This window comes from Cetorhinus maximus, chromosome 31 (assembly GCF_964194155.1).
Source record: "Cetorhinus maximus chromosome 31, sCetMax3.hap1.1, whole genome shotgun sequence".
Classification (NCBI taxonomy): domain Eukaryota; kingdom Metazoa; phylum Chordata; class Chondrichthyes; order Lamniformes; family Cetorhinidae; genus Cetorhinus; species Cetorhinus maximus.
This window is the reverse complement of record NC_135909.1, coordinates 15,265,593-15,282,816: the sequence shown is the minus strand read 5'-3', so window position 1 is coordinate 15,282,816 and position 17,224 is coordinate 15,265,593. Positions and strand designations below refer to the sequence as shown.

At 43.9% G+C, this 17,224-nt stretch overlaps 2 protein-coding genes across 3 annotated transcripts in view; one reads left to right on the top strand and one right to left on the bottom strand.

The window, feature by feature from the left end:
• LOC144670298 (uncharacterized) overlaps positions 1-17,224 on the bottom strand; it is a 940,207-nt gene that overhangs the window by 685,255 nt on the left and 237,728 nt on the right. The gene's annotated exons all lie outside the window — the stretch shown is intronic.
• Positions 3,043-3,598, top strand: LOC144670270 (histone H2B). Its single transcript, XM_078532758.1, has one exon. It carries the CDS (start codon positions 3,043-3,045, stop codon positions 3,418-3,420), a length of 378 nt encoding a protein of 125 aa, XP_078388884.1. The 3' UTR covers positions 3,421-3,598.

Below are 17,224 nucleotides of genomic sequence, written 5' to 3'. Positions count from 1 at the left end.
AGGTAGAGATAAAACAATGGATGGAAATACATTTAAAAATAATGGAAACAGTTGGGAAAAGAAAAATCTATATAAATTATTGGAAAAAGGGGGGATCGGAAAGGGGGTTGGAATGGAGGAGAGAGTTCATGATCTAAAATTGTTGAACTCCATGTTCAGTCCGGAAGGCTGTAAAGTGCCTAGTCGGAAGATGAGGTGCTGTTCCTCCAGTTTGTGTTGAGCTTCACTGGAACAATGCAGCAGGCCAAGGACAGACATGTGGGCATGACAGCAGGGTGGAGTGTTGAAATGCCATTGAAATATAGTATAACCTTCAGCTGCAAACTCAGATTCCAGTTTGAAACTCACCTAGACCATTAACCTCAATGACACAATTACAATTTGATTAGTACAGACTGAGATAGAGACCACATACCAGTCTGAAAAGCTCAGAGTATCAGAATGGCAGAAACTGTATTCAGTCTCACAGAGCAAACTGAGCACAACAGGCAAGTTTAAAATTCTCACAGTCTGCTTAAATAAAAATGTATCAATTTGATTATTACAAAGTGAATTACACTTACACAGCAATGGAGTGTTAGATCCAAAGATACCTGAGCTTTCATAAGTGTGTTCACACACAAAGGGATTTAATACTAGGTCAAACTCGATTACTTTATTAGAACCTACAGCATCAATGGCCTGTTTCTGTTCTGAAATTTCAACATGGACTGAACCTAGACTTGTAAACAGTCTCAGAAACTGAAGGTTATGCAATGAATCCCACACTGTCAGAGTAGCAGAGACTGACAGATTCAGAATGATTATCAATGACATGTCCAGTACCAGAAACTGACAGATACATACTAAATACTACACTCAAAATTCCTGAGTCTGAATAATATTCCATTTATCTGACACAGACACAAAGTAGCACTGACAGTGAAAGATAGTCACAAACTCACATCACACACAAACTGACATGTTGGTGCGCTGCCTTTTTGAATACAACTGAGTGGTTTACTCGGCAATTGTAGATGGCAGTTCAGAGTCAACTTCATTGCTGTTCTTGGTCCTAGGATCCAATATAAGCCAGACCAGGTAAGGATGGGGATGATAAATCTACTTTCCTAAATATTTGAAGGTGTTAAACTTAGCATTTTGAACACTATTTCTGAGATAAATATGACATACAGATACACAATCAATCCCAGAGTCACATGCAGCATCAAAGACTGAGAACTAAACAATAACTGTCTCTCTCACCTACAGTCAAGTCACTCACCATCCTGAATTGGAATTATATCGCTCTTCCTTCACTGTTGCTGGGTCAGAATCCTGGAACTCCCTTCCTAACAGCACTGTGGGTGCACCCACAACACATGGACTGCAACGGTTCAAGAAGGTAGCTCACCACCACCTTCTCAAGGGCAACAAGGGATGGGCAATAAATGCCGGTCCAGCCACCAAAGCCCAGATCACATGAATAAAAAAAATATAGCACCAGAGACTACTCAGCAAATCTTACACAACACCAGACACTGAGACATACAGTATGAAGACCAATACATGCACAGTAAAATAGAGACTAATACAGAATGAATCCCAGCATGCACACCATGCCAGAGACTATCAGAAACAGAATGAATTCCATAGTCACAATGTACTGGAGATTGAAAGATATACATTAAAAAACAAAACCACATTCACCACAGTGCCAGAGAGTGACAGATACAAAATGAATCCCACATCACACAAAGCACATTGACTGATAGATACAGGGTGATTCTCAAATTGTCCCAGAGATGTAGAGATACAGAATGTATCTGACATTCACACAATGCCACAGACTAAGAAACACAGAGGAATCTCAGAGCCAAGGACTGATAGAGACAAAATGAATCCTTGATTTCTGAAGACATCAGGCACTGAGTTACAAAAAGGCATCAACGCTTACACAGGGTACCAGAGTCCAACAGAAACAAAATGAATTGCAAGCTCCCGTACAGTGCCACGGAATGAGAGAGAATTGATCCCACTCATATCCAATACTATCCATTGAGGCAAATTCAACATTTAACACTCTTTGGTGCTGTAAGTGACAGTGGGATTACTTCTGTCAAAAATTGCAACAGATGGGCCTGTTGAGATTGAATCACACACTCTGAATCAGTACCAGAGACTGACCGATACAGACTGAATTTCACACTCCTATTCAGCAACGGATGTTGACAGGTACAGAGTTTATCTCACATTCACACACATTATCAGACATTGACAGTGAATGAGAAGTTCAGACTCAGAGATAGTAACACAGACTGAAAGACATCGAATCAATACAACTCTGACCTACAATGCCAGAGACTGACAAATAAAAAAAATTATTAACATACAGTTACAGAGACTGACAGGTACAGAATAAATCCAATAATTTTCGTGGCGGAGAGAAACACATACTGATTTAATTTCGCACTGGCGTGTAGTCCCAAGAAGCGAATGATTTCACTTACATACACCAATAACGGACAGATGCACAATGAGCCTCAGGATATCAAACGAATCCAACATTGAGACATGGTCCCATCAAGTCACAGACACAGAATAAATCCAGGCCTCGCACACTGTACCACGGCCTTCCAAACAGTGAAGGAACCCCACACTCACACACAGCATCAGACAGTGAATAAATCACGCACATTACCAGAGCCTCACAATTCCTGAAGGAACCCCACATTCCTATACAGTCCCTCGCACCGACAGCCAGACGACATTTCCCGTGTATCTTTACACACTGAGAAACTCCGGCTGGAGAGGGTCTTTGTAAAATGTATTTCCTGATTTTAGTAAGGAGGCTTATGATTGGTGGAGAAAGCTAAATATAATTGGTCTATTGATCAATCCATTCGGAAAATCACAAAAATAGATGACGTGTATAGTATTAAAAATGTCCAATCAGAATCATTGTTCTCCCATTCTTCATTAGCATATATCTGTCAAACTGTCTATATAATGAGCGGACGGAAGGGGTTTGGTTTATTTCTGTGTCTGAAATTGAGATTGAGGATGGTTGATGAGAAGAAGAAACCAGTTGCTAAGAAGGGCGCCAAGAAAGCGGTGACTAAACCGGCAGGAAAGGGCGGCAAGAAGCGGCGAAAGTCGAGGAAGGAGAGTTACGCCATCTACATCTACAAAGTGATGAAGCAGGTTCACCCCGACACCGGCATCTCCTCCAAGGCCATGAGCATCATGAACTCGTTCGTAAACGATATTTTCGAGCGCATCGCGGGTGAGGCTTCCCGCCTGGCCCATTACAACAAGCGCAGCACCATCAGCTCCCGGGAGATCCAGACCGCCGTGCGCCTGCTGCTGCCCGGGGAACTGGCCAAGCACGCCGTGTCGGAAGGGACAAAGGCGGTGACCAAGTACACCAGCTCCAAGTAAAACCCCAGAACTGACTCAAAAACAGATTCAAAACACAACGGCTCTTTTAAGAGCCACCCACAATCTCTCTGAAAAAGCTATACGATTGCTCCACTTCTAAAGTTATGATTTTTACTGTGAAGAATTTTGAATTATCTAATTGTTATTTTCTTTTTGTTTCAATCACAGCGATTCTCGGTAATGTAGATTTAACCCTCGTTCAATTATTTAGTCAGGTTAATAATGCCTCATCAATTAATGACTTGCCGATTACCCTCGGCGCTTTGTTTGAAGACGCGCGCGTTAATATTCGGCCCCTTTCCCTGGTTTTGGAGAGAGAGAGAATAGAAGCAAATGCGTCAGTCTCCAGTTCTGGTCAAGTTTGGTCTCAATAATCGATCAGTTCATTTCCTATCAGCCCCGGTTGTGAAGCAACCTTCAGTCTCAACGCTGGCAAAAATGGTCAGTTTTGTCTGTCATAAATATCTACAATATTCCGTCCGTTTGCAGAACGATGTAAATGGGACTTTCTGCGGCTGCTGACAGGGTTTCATAAAGGATCGAGATTCACCCCCGGATCACGGATTCTAAAAGCGATTTGGAACATTGGATAAAATGTGAAATAGTCCCATCAGGGACGCGTATTTTTAAAACTTCCAATTCGTACTATGTTCTAAGAAGTCCGTTTTATTTCATTTTTAAAAAATTTGGCGGGCTTTTAAAATTTGAAAAAAGATCGGTTCGAATCTGATAATTTGGCGCCGTTATTTTCCGCCCTCACTCCGTGGAGTCTCCGGATTGGTGAGTTCAGTAGATAGCTGATTGGTGATATGAACAACATTATGAGACGCAGCACAAAGTGACCAATCAGCAATGCCCGCAGCACCATTCCTCCCGAAGCTATAAGAGAAGCGAATGTGAGAGGATTTCCTCATTCTCTGTGAAAGTGTTTGTGAGATTGTGAGATGTCTGGAAGAGGAAAGACCGGTGGTAAAGCTCGGTCCAAGCCGAAGTCTCGCTCCTCCCGGGCTGGACTGCAGTTCCCGGTAGGCCGTGTTCACAGGCACCTGAGAAAGGGCAACTATGCTGAGCGTGTGGGTGCTGGAGCCCCGGTCTATCTGGCTGCTGTGCTCGAGTATCTGACGGCTGAAATCCTCGAGCTGGCCGGTAACGCGGCCCGGGACAACAAGAAGACCCGCATCATCCCCAGACACCTGCAGCTGGCCGTCCGCAACGACGAGGAGCTCAACAAGCTGCTGGGAGGGGTGACCATCGCTCAGGGCGGTGTGCTGCCTAATATCCAGGCCGTGCTGCTGCCCAAGAAAACCAGCGCCGCTGCGGCCTCGAAGACCAAGTGAAGCGGCCATTCTTTAATCTAATAACCCAAAGGCTCTTTTCAGAGCCACTCACTGGATCATTGAAAGGGCTGCTCCCTGTCAGGAGATGGAGTTATTGTAACGGTGGATTTATCTGTTTCTGGTTTGTTTACTTGTGTTTTCAGTTCCCTCTCTGCATTGCGCTGTTTCTCTGCTCCCACATCTCCCGCTTTAGTGAACTGAAGAATCGAAAGACAGAGTCAGAGTCGACATTTTCATAAATATTTCATAGTCATAAATATCAAGTTTCTCCCGGTACATTCATGAAAAATGCCACGACTGGTGCAATAAATGCTTTGTTTTTACTCTCGCGTGATCTGAGCGCCGCTCCAGGAACAGAGTAAACTCGGAAACGGAGCGGACATTTTCGGGCTGATCTGTTTATTCCGCAGTTTTCCCCGAGGCCGGAATCAGTGAGAGTTGAGCACTCACAGGACCTGAGTCCATTTCTGCGGTTTCAGATCTGCACCCGCCCCCCTCCCCCCGGGTCTCCCTATTCTCCGGACACAAAGCTGCCTGTCCCAGGCGGTTTGGTGTCGGGGATTCTCTCCGCACTCCCTGTTGTAACATTCCCGGCCGCTTTTAATGGAGAGGATCAGAAATCAGCCGCTTTTCTCAGTCCCTGTGAAGTTTGTGTGAAGGAGTTGGTTGGTAATCTATACGTATTTGCTTTTCCACTGATTTGAGCTGATTTAAATTGCTGAACGGGGCCTTATTACCGCAGGTTACAGATAAGAGATTGACACATTCAAACTGGCGTTCAGTTATTTTGTATTTTTCCGGTACTGAAATTGGCGGGCATTTCGAATTTGAAAATCCAAACTTCCAATTTCTTCTCCCTGGCTCTCCAATTGGTTAGGAATTTGTGAACAGAGTATCCAATTAGAGCTACAGACTCTCAACCCGTTCATAATGATTATTAATAGACAGATTACACTAAAGGAATCGTTGTCTTCAACCTCAGTTGCACTTGAGTTCAAAAATATACTCTATATTCTAAAATATACAGGCAAATAAAAGAAGGATCCGGAATAAATGTGATGTTTCCACAAGCCAAGTTAAAATGAAGATTCCCGCCAGCTCCTCTCACACAGTACGTACTTTATAACTGACAGAGCACAGAGACACAGGCAGGTCATCAGTTCCAGAGTGATATTTTCAATCCATCAATCAAACAGAGCAGGAAAGACAGACGCTGTTTCCATGTCAACATTTAAATATCAGATAAAACGGACACGACGGTGTCAGTTTCAAGTTTACAGAATAAACCTGAATAATATACTCTGAGATTCATGTGAAGTACCTGTACAATATTTGCACACATCACGGGTTTATAAATTGCAGTGCCAATTCCCAATGTCTGTCCTGACATATACATTAGATGCAAATCCAAAACTCAAGTACATTATCCGAGTGAGATATTCTGAAAGCGAGTATAACCTGAGATACAAACCTTGATTCCAGTTTTATGAAACAAAAAGATACAACATCAATTCGATGAGTATGAACTGAGCTGTAACTTTCATACTAATCCTAAATGTTCAATGTCAGATTGAGAATACTGTGCCAGTTCCAGACTGATCTCATTTTACATCCATATCAAAATTCTCACTCAGAATCAGACTGAGTGTCACAGATCAAATCAATCAGTATAACCTGAGTTACACCCGCATCCCAAGTGAGTAGCAGGTTGAAAGATACATTATCTTTCACAAATGTGTTCACAGTGACAGACATTTAACACTGGGCCATAACTTCCAAACATTGCTTGCTTAATAGCTACCACAGCAGTGGTCTGTAACTGAGCTGAAAATTTGCATCGAATGAATCAAAACGTAAACAATCCCAGAGACTGAATGTTATACAATGAATCCCATACTCAGTCACATACACTGAGTGACAGAGACTGACAGATAGACAATAATTCTCAACACACGTTCAGTGCCAGATGCTGAAAGGGGCAGCTGTTTTTTTTTTATTCTCCCTATTCATTCATGGGATGTGGGCATTGCTGGCTAGGCCAGCATTTATTGGCCATTCCTAGTTTCCCTTGTGTAGGTGGTGGTGAACTGCTTTCTTGAACCGCAGCAGTCCATGTGGTGTAGGTACACCCACAGTGCTGTTAAGGGAAGGAACATCAGGATTTTGACCCAGCAACTGTGAAGGAATGGCAGTATATTTCCAAGTCAGGGTGGTGAGTGACTTCAAGGGAAATTTCCAGGTGGTGATGTCCCTATGTGCCTGCTGCCTTTGCCCTTCTAAAAACTGGTGGTCGTGGGTTTGGACGGTGCTGTTTCAGGAGGAATGGTGAGTTTCTGTAGTGTATCTTGCAGATGGTACACACTGCTACAACTGTGCATCAGTGGTGGAGGGAGTGAATGTTTTTGAATGGGTTGCCAATCAAGTGGGCAGCTTTGTTTTGGGTTGTGTCTAGATGCTTGAGTGTGTTTGGAGCTGCACTCATCCAGGCAAATGGAGAGTATTCCATCACAGTCTTGACAAGAGCCTTACAGATGGTGAGTTGGCTTTGGAGAGCCAGGAGGTTTGTTACTTGCCGCAGGATTCCTAGCCTCTGACCTGTGCTTGTAGCCACTGTATCTATATGCCTAGTCCAGTTCAGTTTCTGGTCAATGGTAACCACCAGGATGTTGATAGTTGGGAATTGAGTAATGGCAATGCCAAAGAATGTCAAAGAGCGATGATTAGTTTCTTTCTTGTTGGAGATGGTCGTTGCCTGGCTTTTCTGTGGTGCGAATGATAATTTCCACTTATCAGGCCAAGTTTGGTTAATGTCCAGGTCTTGCTGTATTTGGACATGGACTGCTTCAGTACCTGAGGAGTTGTGAATGGTGCTGCCCATTGTGCAATCATCAGAAAACATTCCCATTTCCCGCAGTTGATGGACAAAAGTCATTGCTAAAGCAGATGAAGTTGATTGGGCCTTGGATACTTCTCTGGATAACTCCTGCAGTGACATCCTGGGACTCAGATGATTGATCTGCAATGATCACAACCACCTTCCTTTGTGCTAGAAATGACTCCAGCCAGCGGAGAGCTTTCCCCCTGATTCCTATTGACTCCAGTGTTGCTAAGGTTCCTTGATGCCAAACTCTGTCAAATGCTGCCTTGATGTCAAGGGCAGTCCCTCTCGACTCACCTTTGGAGTTCAGCTCTTCTGTTCATGTTTGAACCAAGGTTGCAATGAGGTCAGGAGCTGAGTGGCCCCGGTGGAATCCAAATTGAGCGCCAGTGAGTAGGTTATTGCCACTTGTTAGCACTGTTGATGGCCCCTTCTATCACCTTACTAATGATGGAGAGTAGACTGATGGGGCAGTAATTGGCCAGGTTGGATCTGTCTTGTTTTTTTTATAGAGGACATGCCTGGGCAAATATCAACATCGCTGGATAGATACTAGTGTAGGAGCCATACTGGAACAGCTTTTGCCAGGGATGCAGCAAGTTCTGGATCACATGCCTACAGTGCTATTGCTGGGACATTGTCAGGGCCCATAACCTTTGCAGCACCCAGTGCCTTCAGCCGTTTCTTTGTATCAGGTGGAATGAATCGAGTGTACTGAAGATTGGCATCTGTGATGCTGAGGACCTCCGAACGAGGCCGACATGGATCAGCCACTCAGCACATCTGCATGAAGGTTGTTGCGAATACTTCAGCCTTATCTTTTGCACTGATGTGCTGGGCTCCTCAAACTTTGACGATGGGGCTATTTGTGAAACCTCCATTCATGACTGGATGTGGCAGGACTGCACAGTTAGATCTGACCCGTTGGTTGTGGAATTGCTCAACTCGGACTATCACTTGCTGCTTATGTTGTTTGGCACGAAATTAGTCTTGTTTTGTGGCTTCAGCAGGTTGACACCTCAGTTTTAATTATGCCTGGTCCTGTTCCTGGAATGCCCTCCTGCCCTCTTCATTAAACCAGGGTTGATCCCCTGACTTGATAGTAATGGTAGAGTGGAGAATATGCCGGGCCATGAGGTTACAGATTGTGGCTAAGTACAATTCTGCAGCTGATGACCCACAGCACCACATGGATAACAAGACTAGAGGTGTTAGATCTGTTTGAAATATATGCCATTTAGCACTGTGGTAGTTCCACACAACACAATGGAGTGTATCCTCGATGTAAATATGTGTCTTCATCTCCATAGGGACTGTACGGTGTTCACTCCTACCGCTCCAGCCATGGATAGATACATCTGCCACAGGCAGGTTGTTGAGGATGAGTTCAAAAATGATTTTCTCCTCACCATCTGCCGCAGACCAGGTCTGCGGTGGTGCTACAAGGATATTTTTGGTGATGGACCCACCCAGCTTGCATTCTGTGCCCTTGCCATCCTCAGTGCGTCCTCCACGTGGTGTTCAACAAGGAGGAGTACTGCTTCATGAGCTGAAGAGTGGATGGTGGGCGTCAGTACGTATTAATCTGCAGGGAGTTTCCTTGACCATGGTTGACCTGATGCCATGAGACTGGAATCGATTTTGAGGACTCCCAGGGCAACTGTCATATCTGCTGGTGATCTGTCCTTTCAGTGGTGGTGGTATCTGGGAGATTGTTAGGAATGTTCCCATGAGTATGACTATGTGAGGCGGTTGCTTGACTAGTGCCAAAACGTTAGTAAGTATTGACCGAGATTCCTGGTTCATTCGGTTTTATTCCTTTAATAGAACTGAGTGGCTTGCTGCCATTTTAAAATCAAGTACATTGTTGTTGGTCTGTTTGAAATCTATCCCATTTAGCACAGTGGCAGTGCCACACAACACAATGGAGTTTAGGTACCAGAGCAGGTTTCACCATTTAGCGTGGTAGGATTCGAAACCTTGGAATATTATTCTGGATCAGCAGCAATACCAGGCCACCACTGCTGATCACACGCCAATTATACCACTGATAGATTTAGAGAGAGTCCAAGACTCACATATGCTAACAGGTGCTGAGAGATACAAATGGAAGACCACACACACAGACACACACACACGTGACTGAAAAGCAATAAATGAATCCCACAATTCCGTATCGTACTAGAGAATTATAGATACAGAAGTAATCCCACTGATAGATAGAGAATTAATCCCATACTCACAAAAAGCACAAGGAACTCAAAAACACACATGGTTCCCACACTGACATAGCATCACAGACATAGAATGCAATTGACTGAACTAGAGTGAATATCAATTCACTCACAGTACGAGAGCTTTATATATAAATCCTAGTGACTGATTCGAATGCCTGCCAAACTCATACACAGCTCCAGAGAATAACAGATGCAGACTGATTGCTGCACTCCCATGCAATACCAGAGATTTCAGATTCAGAATGATTTCCACATTCACATGCAATAGCACTGGCTGAAAATGAGTCAAACGCACACTCAAACTAACACAGGGTAGTTAAATATTTTTAAGGCAGAAGTAGATAGATGCTTGATAAGCAAAGGGGTGAAAGGTTATCCGGGATAGACTGGAATTTGGAGTTGAGGCGAAAATCAAATCAGCCATTAGCTTAAACAAAAACAGAATTACCTGGAAAAACTCAGCAGGTCTGGCAGCATCAGTGGAGAAGAAAAGAGATGACGTTTCGAGTCCAATGACCCTTCAACATTATCTTCTTGAATATCGAGCAGGTGTGAGGGACTGAGTGGTCTCTTCATGCTCCCAATCTGTATGTTCACACACATCACTTTTAAGAGATTCAGAACGAGTCGCAAATTCACTTAGAATCCCAGAAAGTGACTGATATAACAAATCTCTTGCAGGAGAGAGTTCATGGTCTGAAGTTGCTGATCTCAGTGTTAAATCTGGAAGGCTGTAAAGTGTCTTCTTGGAAGATGAGCTGCTGTTCCTCCAGTTTGTGTTGGGTTTCACTGGAACATTGCAGCAGGCCAAGGATGGACATGTGGGCATGAGAGCAGGATGGGATGTAAAAATGGCAAGCGACAGGAAGGTCTAGGTCATGCTTGTGGACCGACTGAAGGTGTTCCACAAAGCAGTCACCCAGCTTACGTTTGGTCTCTCCAATGTAGAGGAGACTGTATTGGGAGCAGCGAACGCAGTAGACAAAATTGAAGGAAGTGCAAGTGAAGCGCTGCTTCATCTGAAAGGAGTGTTTGGGCCGTTGGATGGTGAGGAGGGCGGAGGTAAAGGGGCAGGTGTTGCACCTTCTGCGCTTGCATGGGAAGGTGCCATGGGAGGAGGCTGAGGTTTTGGGGGTGATGGAGGAATGGAGCAGGTTGTCCCAGAGGGAAAGGTCCCCACAGAATTCTGACAGTGGGGGTGAGGGGAAGATGTGTTTGGTTGTGGCATCATGCTGGAGTCAGCAGAAATGGCAGAGAATGATCCTTACTAAGCAATCCTGATTGAGCTGAGAATTACACTTGCAGTGTGAACTAGAAGGGCAGAGTTTTAAAAATAAGGGATCTCCCATTCAAGATGGAGATGAGGAGGAATTTCTTCACTCAGATGATTGTTAGTCTTTGGAATTCCCTTTCCCAGAGAGCAGCGGAGGCTGGATCATTGAATATATTCCAGACTGAAATAGACAGATTTTACAAGAAAATCAAGGAATGAGGGAGATAGGCAGGAAAGTGGAGTTGAGGCCATAATCAGATCAGCCATGCTCTTATTTAATGGCAGAGTAGACTCGAGGGGCTGAAAGGCCTCCTATTGCTCCTATCTCTAATGTTCTTATGCCTGTAAGCTCTTCCCCATTCTGGTTCCTTTTTCTTTGCACGTTTGGTTTTAATCTCATTTTTTTCTTGTTTTTGCTTTCGAATGGCAGCTGTTCATCATTCCTCCATTCACACTCCTTTAGACTCATCTCTGTTTTTTGTTACTTGTTCCTTTACCATTCCCTGTAGCCTTGCAGCACCAATTATTTTGCCATTGAATCTCTCCTGCCCTCTACCCTGCAGACTGAACCACAAGACAAAAGGTTTTTACTAAATTCACCAAGGAGTAGCGAAGGAGAATTAATTAATAATCTGACAGTAAATGAGCATCTAAAAATCTCACAATATGTTAGAGGCAGGCATTCGGTTCGAGGAGAATGGTCACACACATGTTACAGTTTTCACCTTAAGCAAGTCCGATAAGGAGGGAATGAGCGATAAACTGAACTCGTTAAAATTTGATCGGTGATTAACAGATAAAACCAGACAGGAAACAATCAGACACTCAAAGAATTATTTAGCACAATATGTAGAATGCAAGCCCGAGGGAATGAAACTTCACGTTCTTGGTTCATGATGATTTGGGGGACAGAATTCCATGTTTTGAGTCAGCGATTAAGAAGGAACCTGCCTAAATATTGATTAACTGTGTTTTGACGTGATGCTGTCTCCGCTATGCTGATACTCTCGATGGGACATGTCGAAGGGAGGACAATGTTGTCCAAATTAGCATGGTGAATTACTGCAGGGTGTCCGGTAGATCGGACATACTGCAGCTTATACGTATAAAATTCACTATACACATTTTTTCCATTTAAGGGAATAGCGTTTGCTCTTCAGGCAATAATAGCGTGTTAGAGAACAAAAGAAGGCCACTCGGACCATCATGCCTGTGTCAGCTCTTTGGGAGAAATGGGATGAGAGAAAATCTCGGCTTGCGTGTGTTTGCCGCATTTGCAGCTTGTGTGATTAAAAAACATGACAGAGATTTGTTACAGACTGAAGTGGTTAATGGAAGCGAGAAGCCGCTTAAAATTCTTGTGTACGGTAAAGAAATATCAGGTATATTTGTGGGGAGAGGACAAATGTTTCTTTCTTCTTTTAATGAAAAGGTAAATAGCGGAGAATGGTTTCGATCCATCGACCTCTGGGTTATGGGCCCAGCACGCTTCCGCTGCGCCACTCTGTTACTTGGACATGATTTGCTGCTACGTCAAGATGATTTGCTGCTACATCTTGTTGTGTAACTGATTTCTTCTCCGCCGATGCTGCCAGACTTGCTGAGTTTTTCCAGGTAATTCTGTTTTTGTTTTGGATTTCCAGCATCCGCAGTAGCTTTTAGCTTTTTGTTTTTATCTTTGTGTTTGAGCAATGTTCATTCTTTTTTTGTTCAACAAGAGCACACGTATTCGGTGGCTCCCCCTGGCGACTCAATTCCACTTTGCAACACTCCCAAGAATGTAACAGACAGAGGACGACACAGAAGAGCAGTAAGAGACTGCCCGCACGCAAGACGATAGGAAGGCAAAGGAGCATGGAGTGAATCACCATTAATGTAAAGGCGTTCTCTCTTGCATAAATATGTTCCACATTCGTAACGAATTTGCTGTTGCCTAAATTAGCTCCCTGTGCATGTGTACTCTTGTTGAAATGTGTTGCGGTGTTTTAAGTGCTTTCCCGTTTTTTAAAAATATCTTCCCTGCTGTGCAACTTTGCTGTCTGCTTGGAACTGTGTTTACTGCTGAGTTCAATCCCACCACGGCAGATGGTGGAACTTGAATCAATAAAACATCTGGAATTAAAATTCTAATGATGACCATGAAACCATTGTCGATTGTCGTAAGTATCCATCTGGTTCACTAATGTCCTCTAGGGAAGGAAATCTACCGCCCTTAACTTATCTGGCCTACATTTGACTCCAGACCCACAGAAATGTGTTTGACTCTTAAATGCCTTCAGAACAAGGGCAATTAAGGTTGGGCAATAAATGCTGGCCGAGCCAGCGATGTCCACGTCCCATGGACAAATAGAAGAAAATAACTCTGCACTCTGCTGTAGAACTGTGCTCTCTGCTGTAGTTCTGTCCTGTCTGCTGTAGAACTGTGCTCTCTGCTGCAGTCCTGTCCTGTCTGATGTGGAACTGTGCTCTCTGCTGTGGAACTGTTAAGAGATATTCTCTGTTGTGTAAAATACTTTCCTGTCGAGCAAATCTGTTCCAGTCAGTGTAAACATGATCCCTCTTATACTTTTTCCTTCTCCATTCTGTAAAATGTGACCTGATCAGAAGGTGTCCCCTGTTGTCCGAAGATATTACCTGTTGTTCTTTGAAGACGTTTTCTGTGGGTAAATATTTTCTTCCTGGTCTCATAATGTCCCCCAGTCGTGTTAAGATGTCTCGTATTATGTTTAGAATTTCCCATTTCCTATGTGAAAATCGTGATATGCCACAACTGGACAGTTGTCAAATCTAAATTGCGTCAATTAGCCTCTGGTCGTGAATTTGATTGTGGGATACATATCATGTCCATCAAACTCTTACTGTATGTGAGCGAGATTTGTTCTGTATCTGTCAGTCACAGGTAGTGTCTCTGAGTGTAGGATTCATTCTGTATCTCAGTCTGTGGGACAGTTTGTGAGATAAAGGCAAAATACTGTGGATGCTAGAAATCTGAAACAAAAACAAAAAATGCTGGCCTGACAGCATTTACGGAGAGAAAGACAGAGTTAACGTTTCGAGTCCATGTGACTGTTCTTCAGAGCTGAAGAAGAGTCAGACTGGCTCATAACGTGAACACTGTCTTTCTCTCCACAGATGCTGTCTAGCCGACTGAGTCTTTCCAGTTTTTTATTTTCGTTTTGTTTTTGGACAGTTTGTGAGAGTGGGATTCCTTCTTTATGGGTCAATGTCTGGTACTGTATGTGAGGGTGGGATTAATTCTGTATCAGTCATTGGCACAAAACGTCAATGTGTGAATCATTCTGTATTTATAATTTCTCATTACTGTTAGGGAAAATGGGATTAATCCTGTATCTGAATGTCTCTGGTATTCTATGTGAGCTTTGGCAGCATTATTCAGCACTCAGTTTCCCATACTTTGTGGGAGTTTGGAATTAATTTTGTTTCAGTGAGTGGTATTGTGTGGAAAGTATGATTCATTCTGTGTTGCTCAGTCCCCCATATCAATGGACTGGTCAGGTGCGCAGAAAAGTGGCAACTGGAATTCTACCTGGGGAAGTGTGAGGTGATGCACTTAGGGAGGTCAAACAAGGCAAAGAAAAACAAACTACACTGTTAATGGGAGAATGTTCAGAGTTGTATAGGAAGTGATGGAGTGAAAGTGAATGTCCAAAGATCCTTGAATTATCAGCAGAGGTCGATAAGGTGGTTCAGGGGGCATGTAGAACAATTTCCTTTATTAGCTGACTATAGAATATAAGAGCGGGTGGAGGGCGGGTAATGCTGGAACTGTATAAGTCATTAGGCCACAACTTGAGTACCGTGTGCCTTCTGGTCATCTTATTACAGAAAGGATGTAATTGCTCTGGAGAGAATACAGAGGAGATTTATTGGGATGTTGCCAGCACTGGAAAAATAAAGCAATGAGGATATGTCAGGTAGGCTGCAGTAGTTCTCCATGGAACAGAGGAGGCTGAAAGGAGATTTAATTGAGATGTACATTATTGTGAGGGGCCTGAATAGAGCAAATGGGCAGGGCCTATTTACCTTCACAAAGGGGTCAGTGACCAGTGTGTACAGATTTAAAGTGATTCCTAGAAAGATTAGAGAGGAGCTGAGGATGTCTTTTTCACTCAGAGGTTATCCAGGGTCTGGAACTCACTGTCTGAACTGGTATCAGGGGCAGAAATTCTCAACTGATTGAAAAGGTGCCTGCATATGCTCCTCAAGTGCCATTACCTGCAAGACTATGGACCAAGTGCTGGAAAGTGGGAGAATCATGATATATAAAAAAGTAAAGATGCTGTGAGGGAACGCATTTTATTTCTCTCAGCAGCAAATTGCTGTGTTCCGGAATGTGTTTGCCTGAAAGACTGGTTCAATCAGATTCAAAAGTAAATTTTAAAAGGGAATTGGACAAATACAGAAATGAGGATATTTTTCGTGCAAGCAGAGGAGTTGGACTAATTCGCTCCGAAAAGGTGGCACAGATGCTATGAGTCCAAATATCACCGACTGCGCTAATATTATTCTCGAAATGGTGAACAATATATCCCAGAGTGCCACGCGTAAGGGAATACGCCCTATCTCCATCAGAAGGGTCTCACTGCGCAGCTGCGGGAAGGCCAAGCCACCGGAAAACGCCTGCTGCGCGGAGCATGCGCGGTGCGGCACCAGGAAGCTGAATCTGGGTTATCGTTGCCTCATTAACACCGACTCTCAGCGCCGCCGCCGCGGGGACGGGGAGCGGGTCGGCGCCGTGAAGCCGATGGTGCAGCGCCTCCCCCATCCTCACCGCTGCGTCCCGGATTCTCCCGTTTGTACCGAGTCTTTGATGCGGTAACAGAGAGGGTTGGGGAGGGTGATGCTGTTCATGTGCTTTACATGGATTTCCAAAAGGCATTTGATAAAGTCTCACACAACAGACTTGTCAACAAAGTTACAGCTCATGGAATAAAAGGGACAGAGCAACATGGATATGGGATTGGCTGAGTGACAGGAAACAGAGGGTAGTGGTGAATGGTTGTTTTTCAGACTGGAGGAAGGTTGAAAGCGGAGTTCCCCAGCGGTCGGTGTGAGGACCCCTGCACTTCCTGATATAAATGAATGGCCTAGACCTTGGTGTACAGAGCATCATTTCAAAATTTGGAGAGTTCATGAAAGTTGGAGGTATTATGAACAGTGAGGAAGATAGTGTTAAACTTCAACTGGATATAAGTGTAAAAACAGAAAATGCTGGAAAAACTCAGTTCTGACATCATAATCTGTGGAGTGAGAAACAGAGTTAACTTTTCAATTCTGCATGACCCTTCTTCAGAGCTAAAGATATAGACAGGATATAGGCAGGTTGGTGGAATGGGTAGACAAGTGGCAGTGGTAAAAGTTTGGGATCAGAATGCCTTGGGGCCGACCCTGGGGAATATGCACACTCTGTGCCTGGGAAAGTCAATGTATTGGATACAGCGGTTTCTCGGGCAAAGAATTGTGGGAGTTGCAGCCACCATGAGCAGATGTCAGTAAGTGTTTTATTACAGGCTGATTGTCCTGAAATGTGAACTCTGTTTCTCTCTCCACAGATGCTGCCTACCTGCTGCATATTTGCAGAATTTTCTGTCTTTATTTAAGACTCCCAGCAGCCACATGATTTTGACAGTGAATTATTGCAGTTGTTGCTCACAAAACCAAAGGCCAGAAACACAAACTGACAAATGAGGCGTCCTTTTGCATCAGGGTGGATGTTGGGCATGGAAGTCGGTCTCTCGCTTTCTGTGAAGGTATGTTCTTGTTGGCTGACTTTCAACTGGAGTGTAGATGGAGGAGTAGTTGATGTGTTTCACCTTGAGTACTTTTGAGACCAGTAGAGCCTATCTATTTCTGATAAAAGGACACGAGCAAAAATCATTAGCTGTTTCCTGTACTGTAAGAGACTGACAAAGTAAATTCCATACTCTGATTTGGTGACAGAGAGTGACAGACTGAGTTAATTCCACCCAGAGTCATATACTGTAAGAGAGATTGACAGGTAGTTCATTCATAGAATCATAGAACGGTCACAGTCCAGGAGGTGGCCATTCAACCTGTC

Coding starts and splice junctions, on each gene's coding strand:
- LOC144670270 (XM_078532758.1), top strand. CDS start 3,043: ATGGTTGATGAGAAGAAGAAACCAGTTGCTAAGAAGGGCGCCAAGAAA.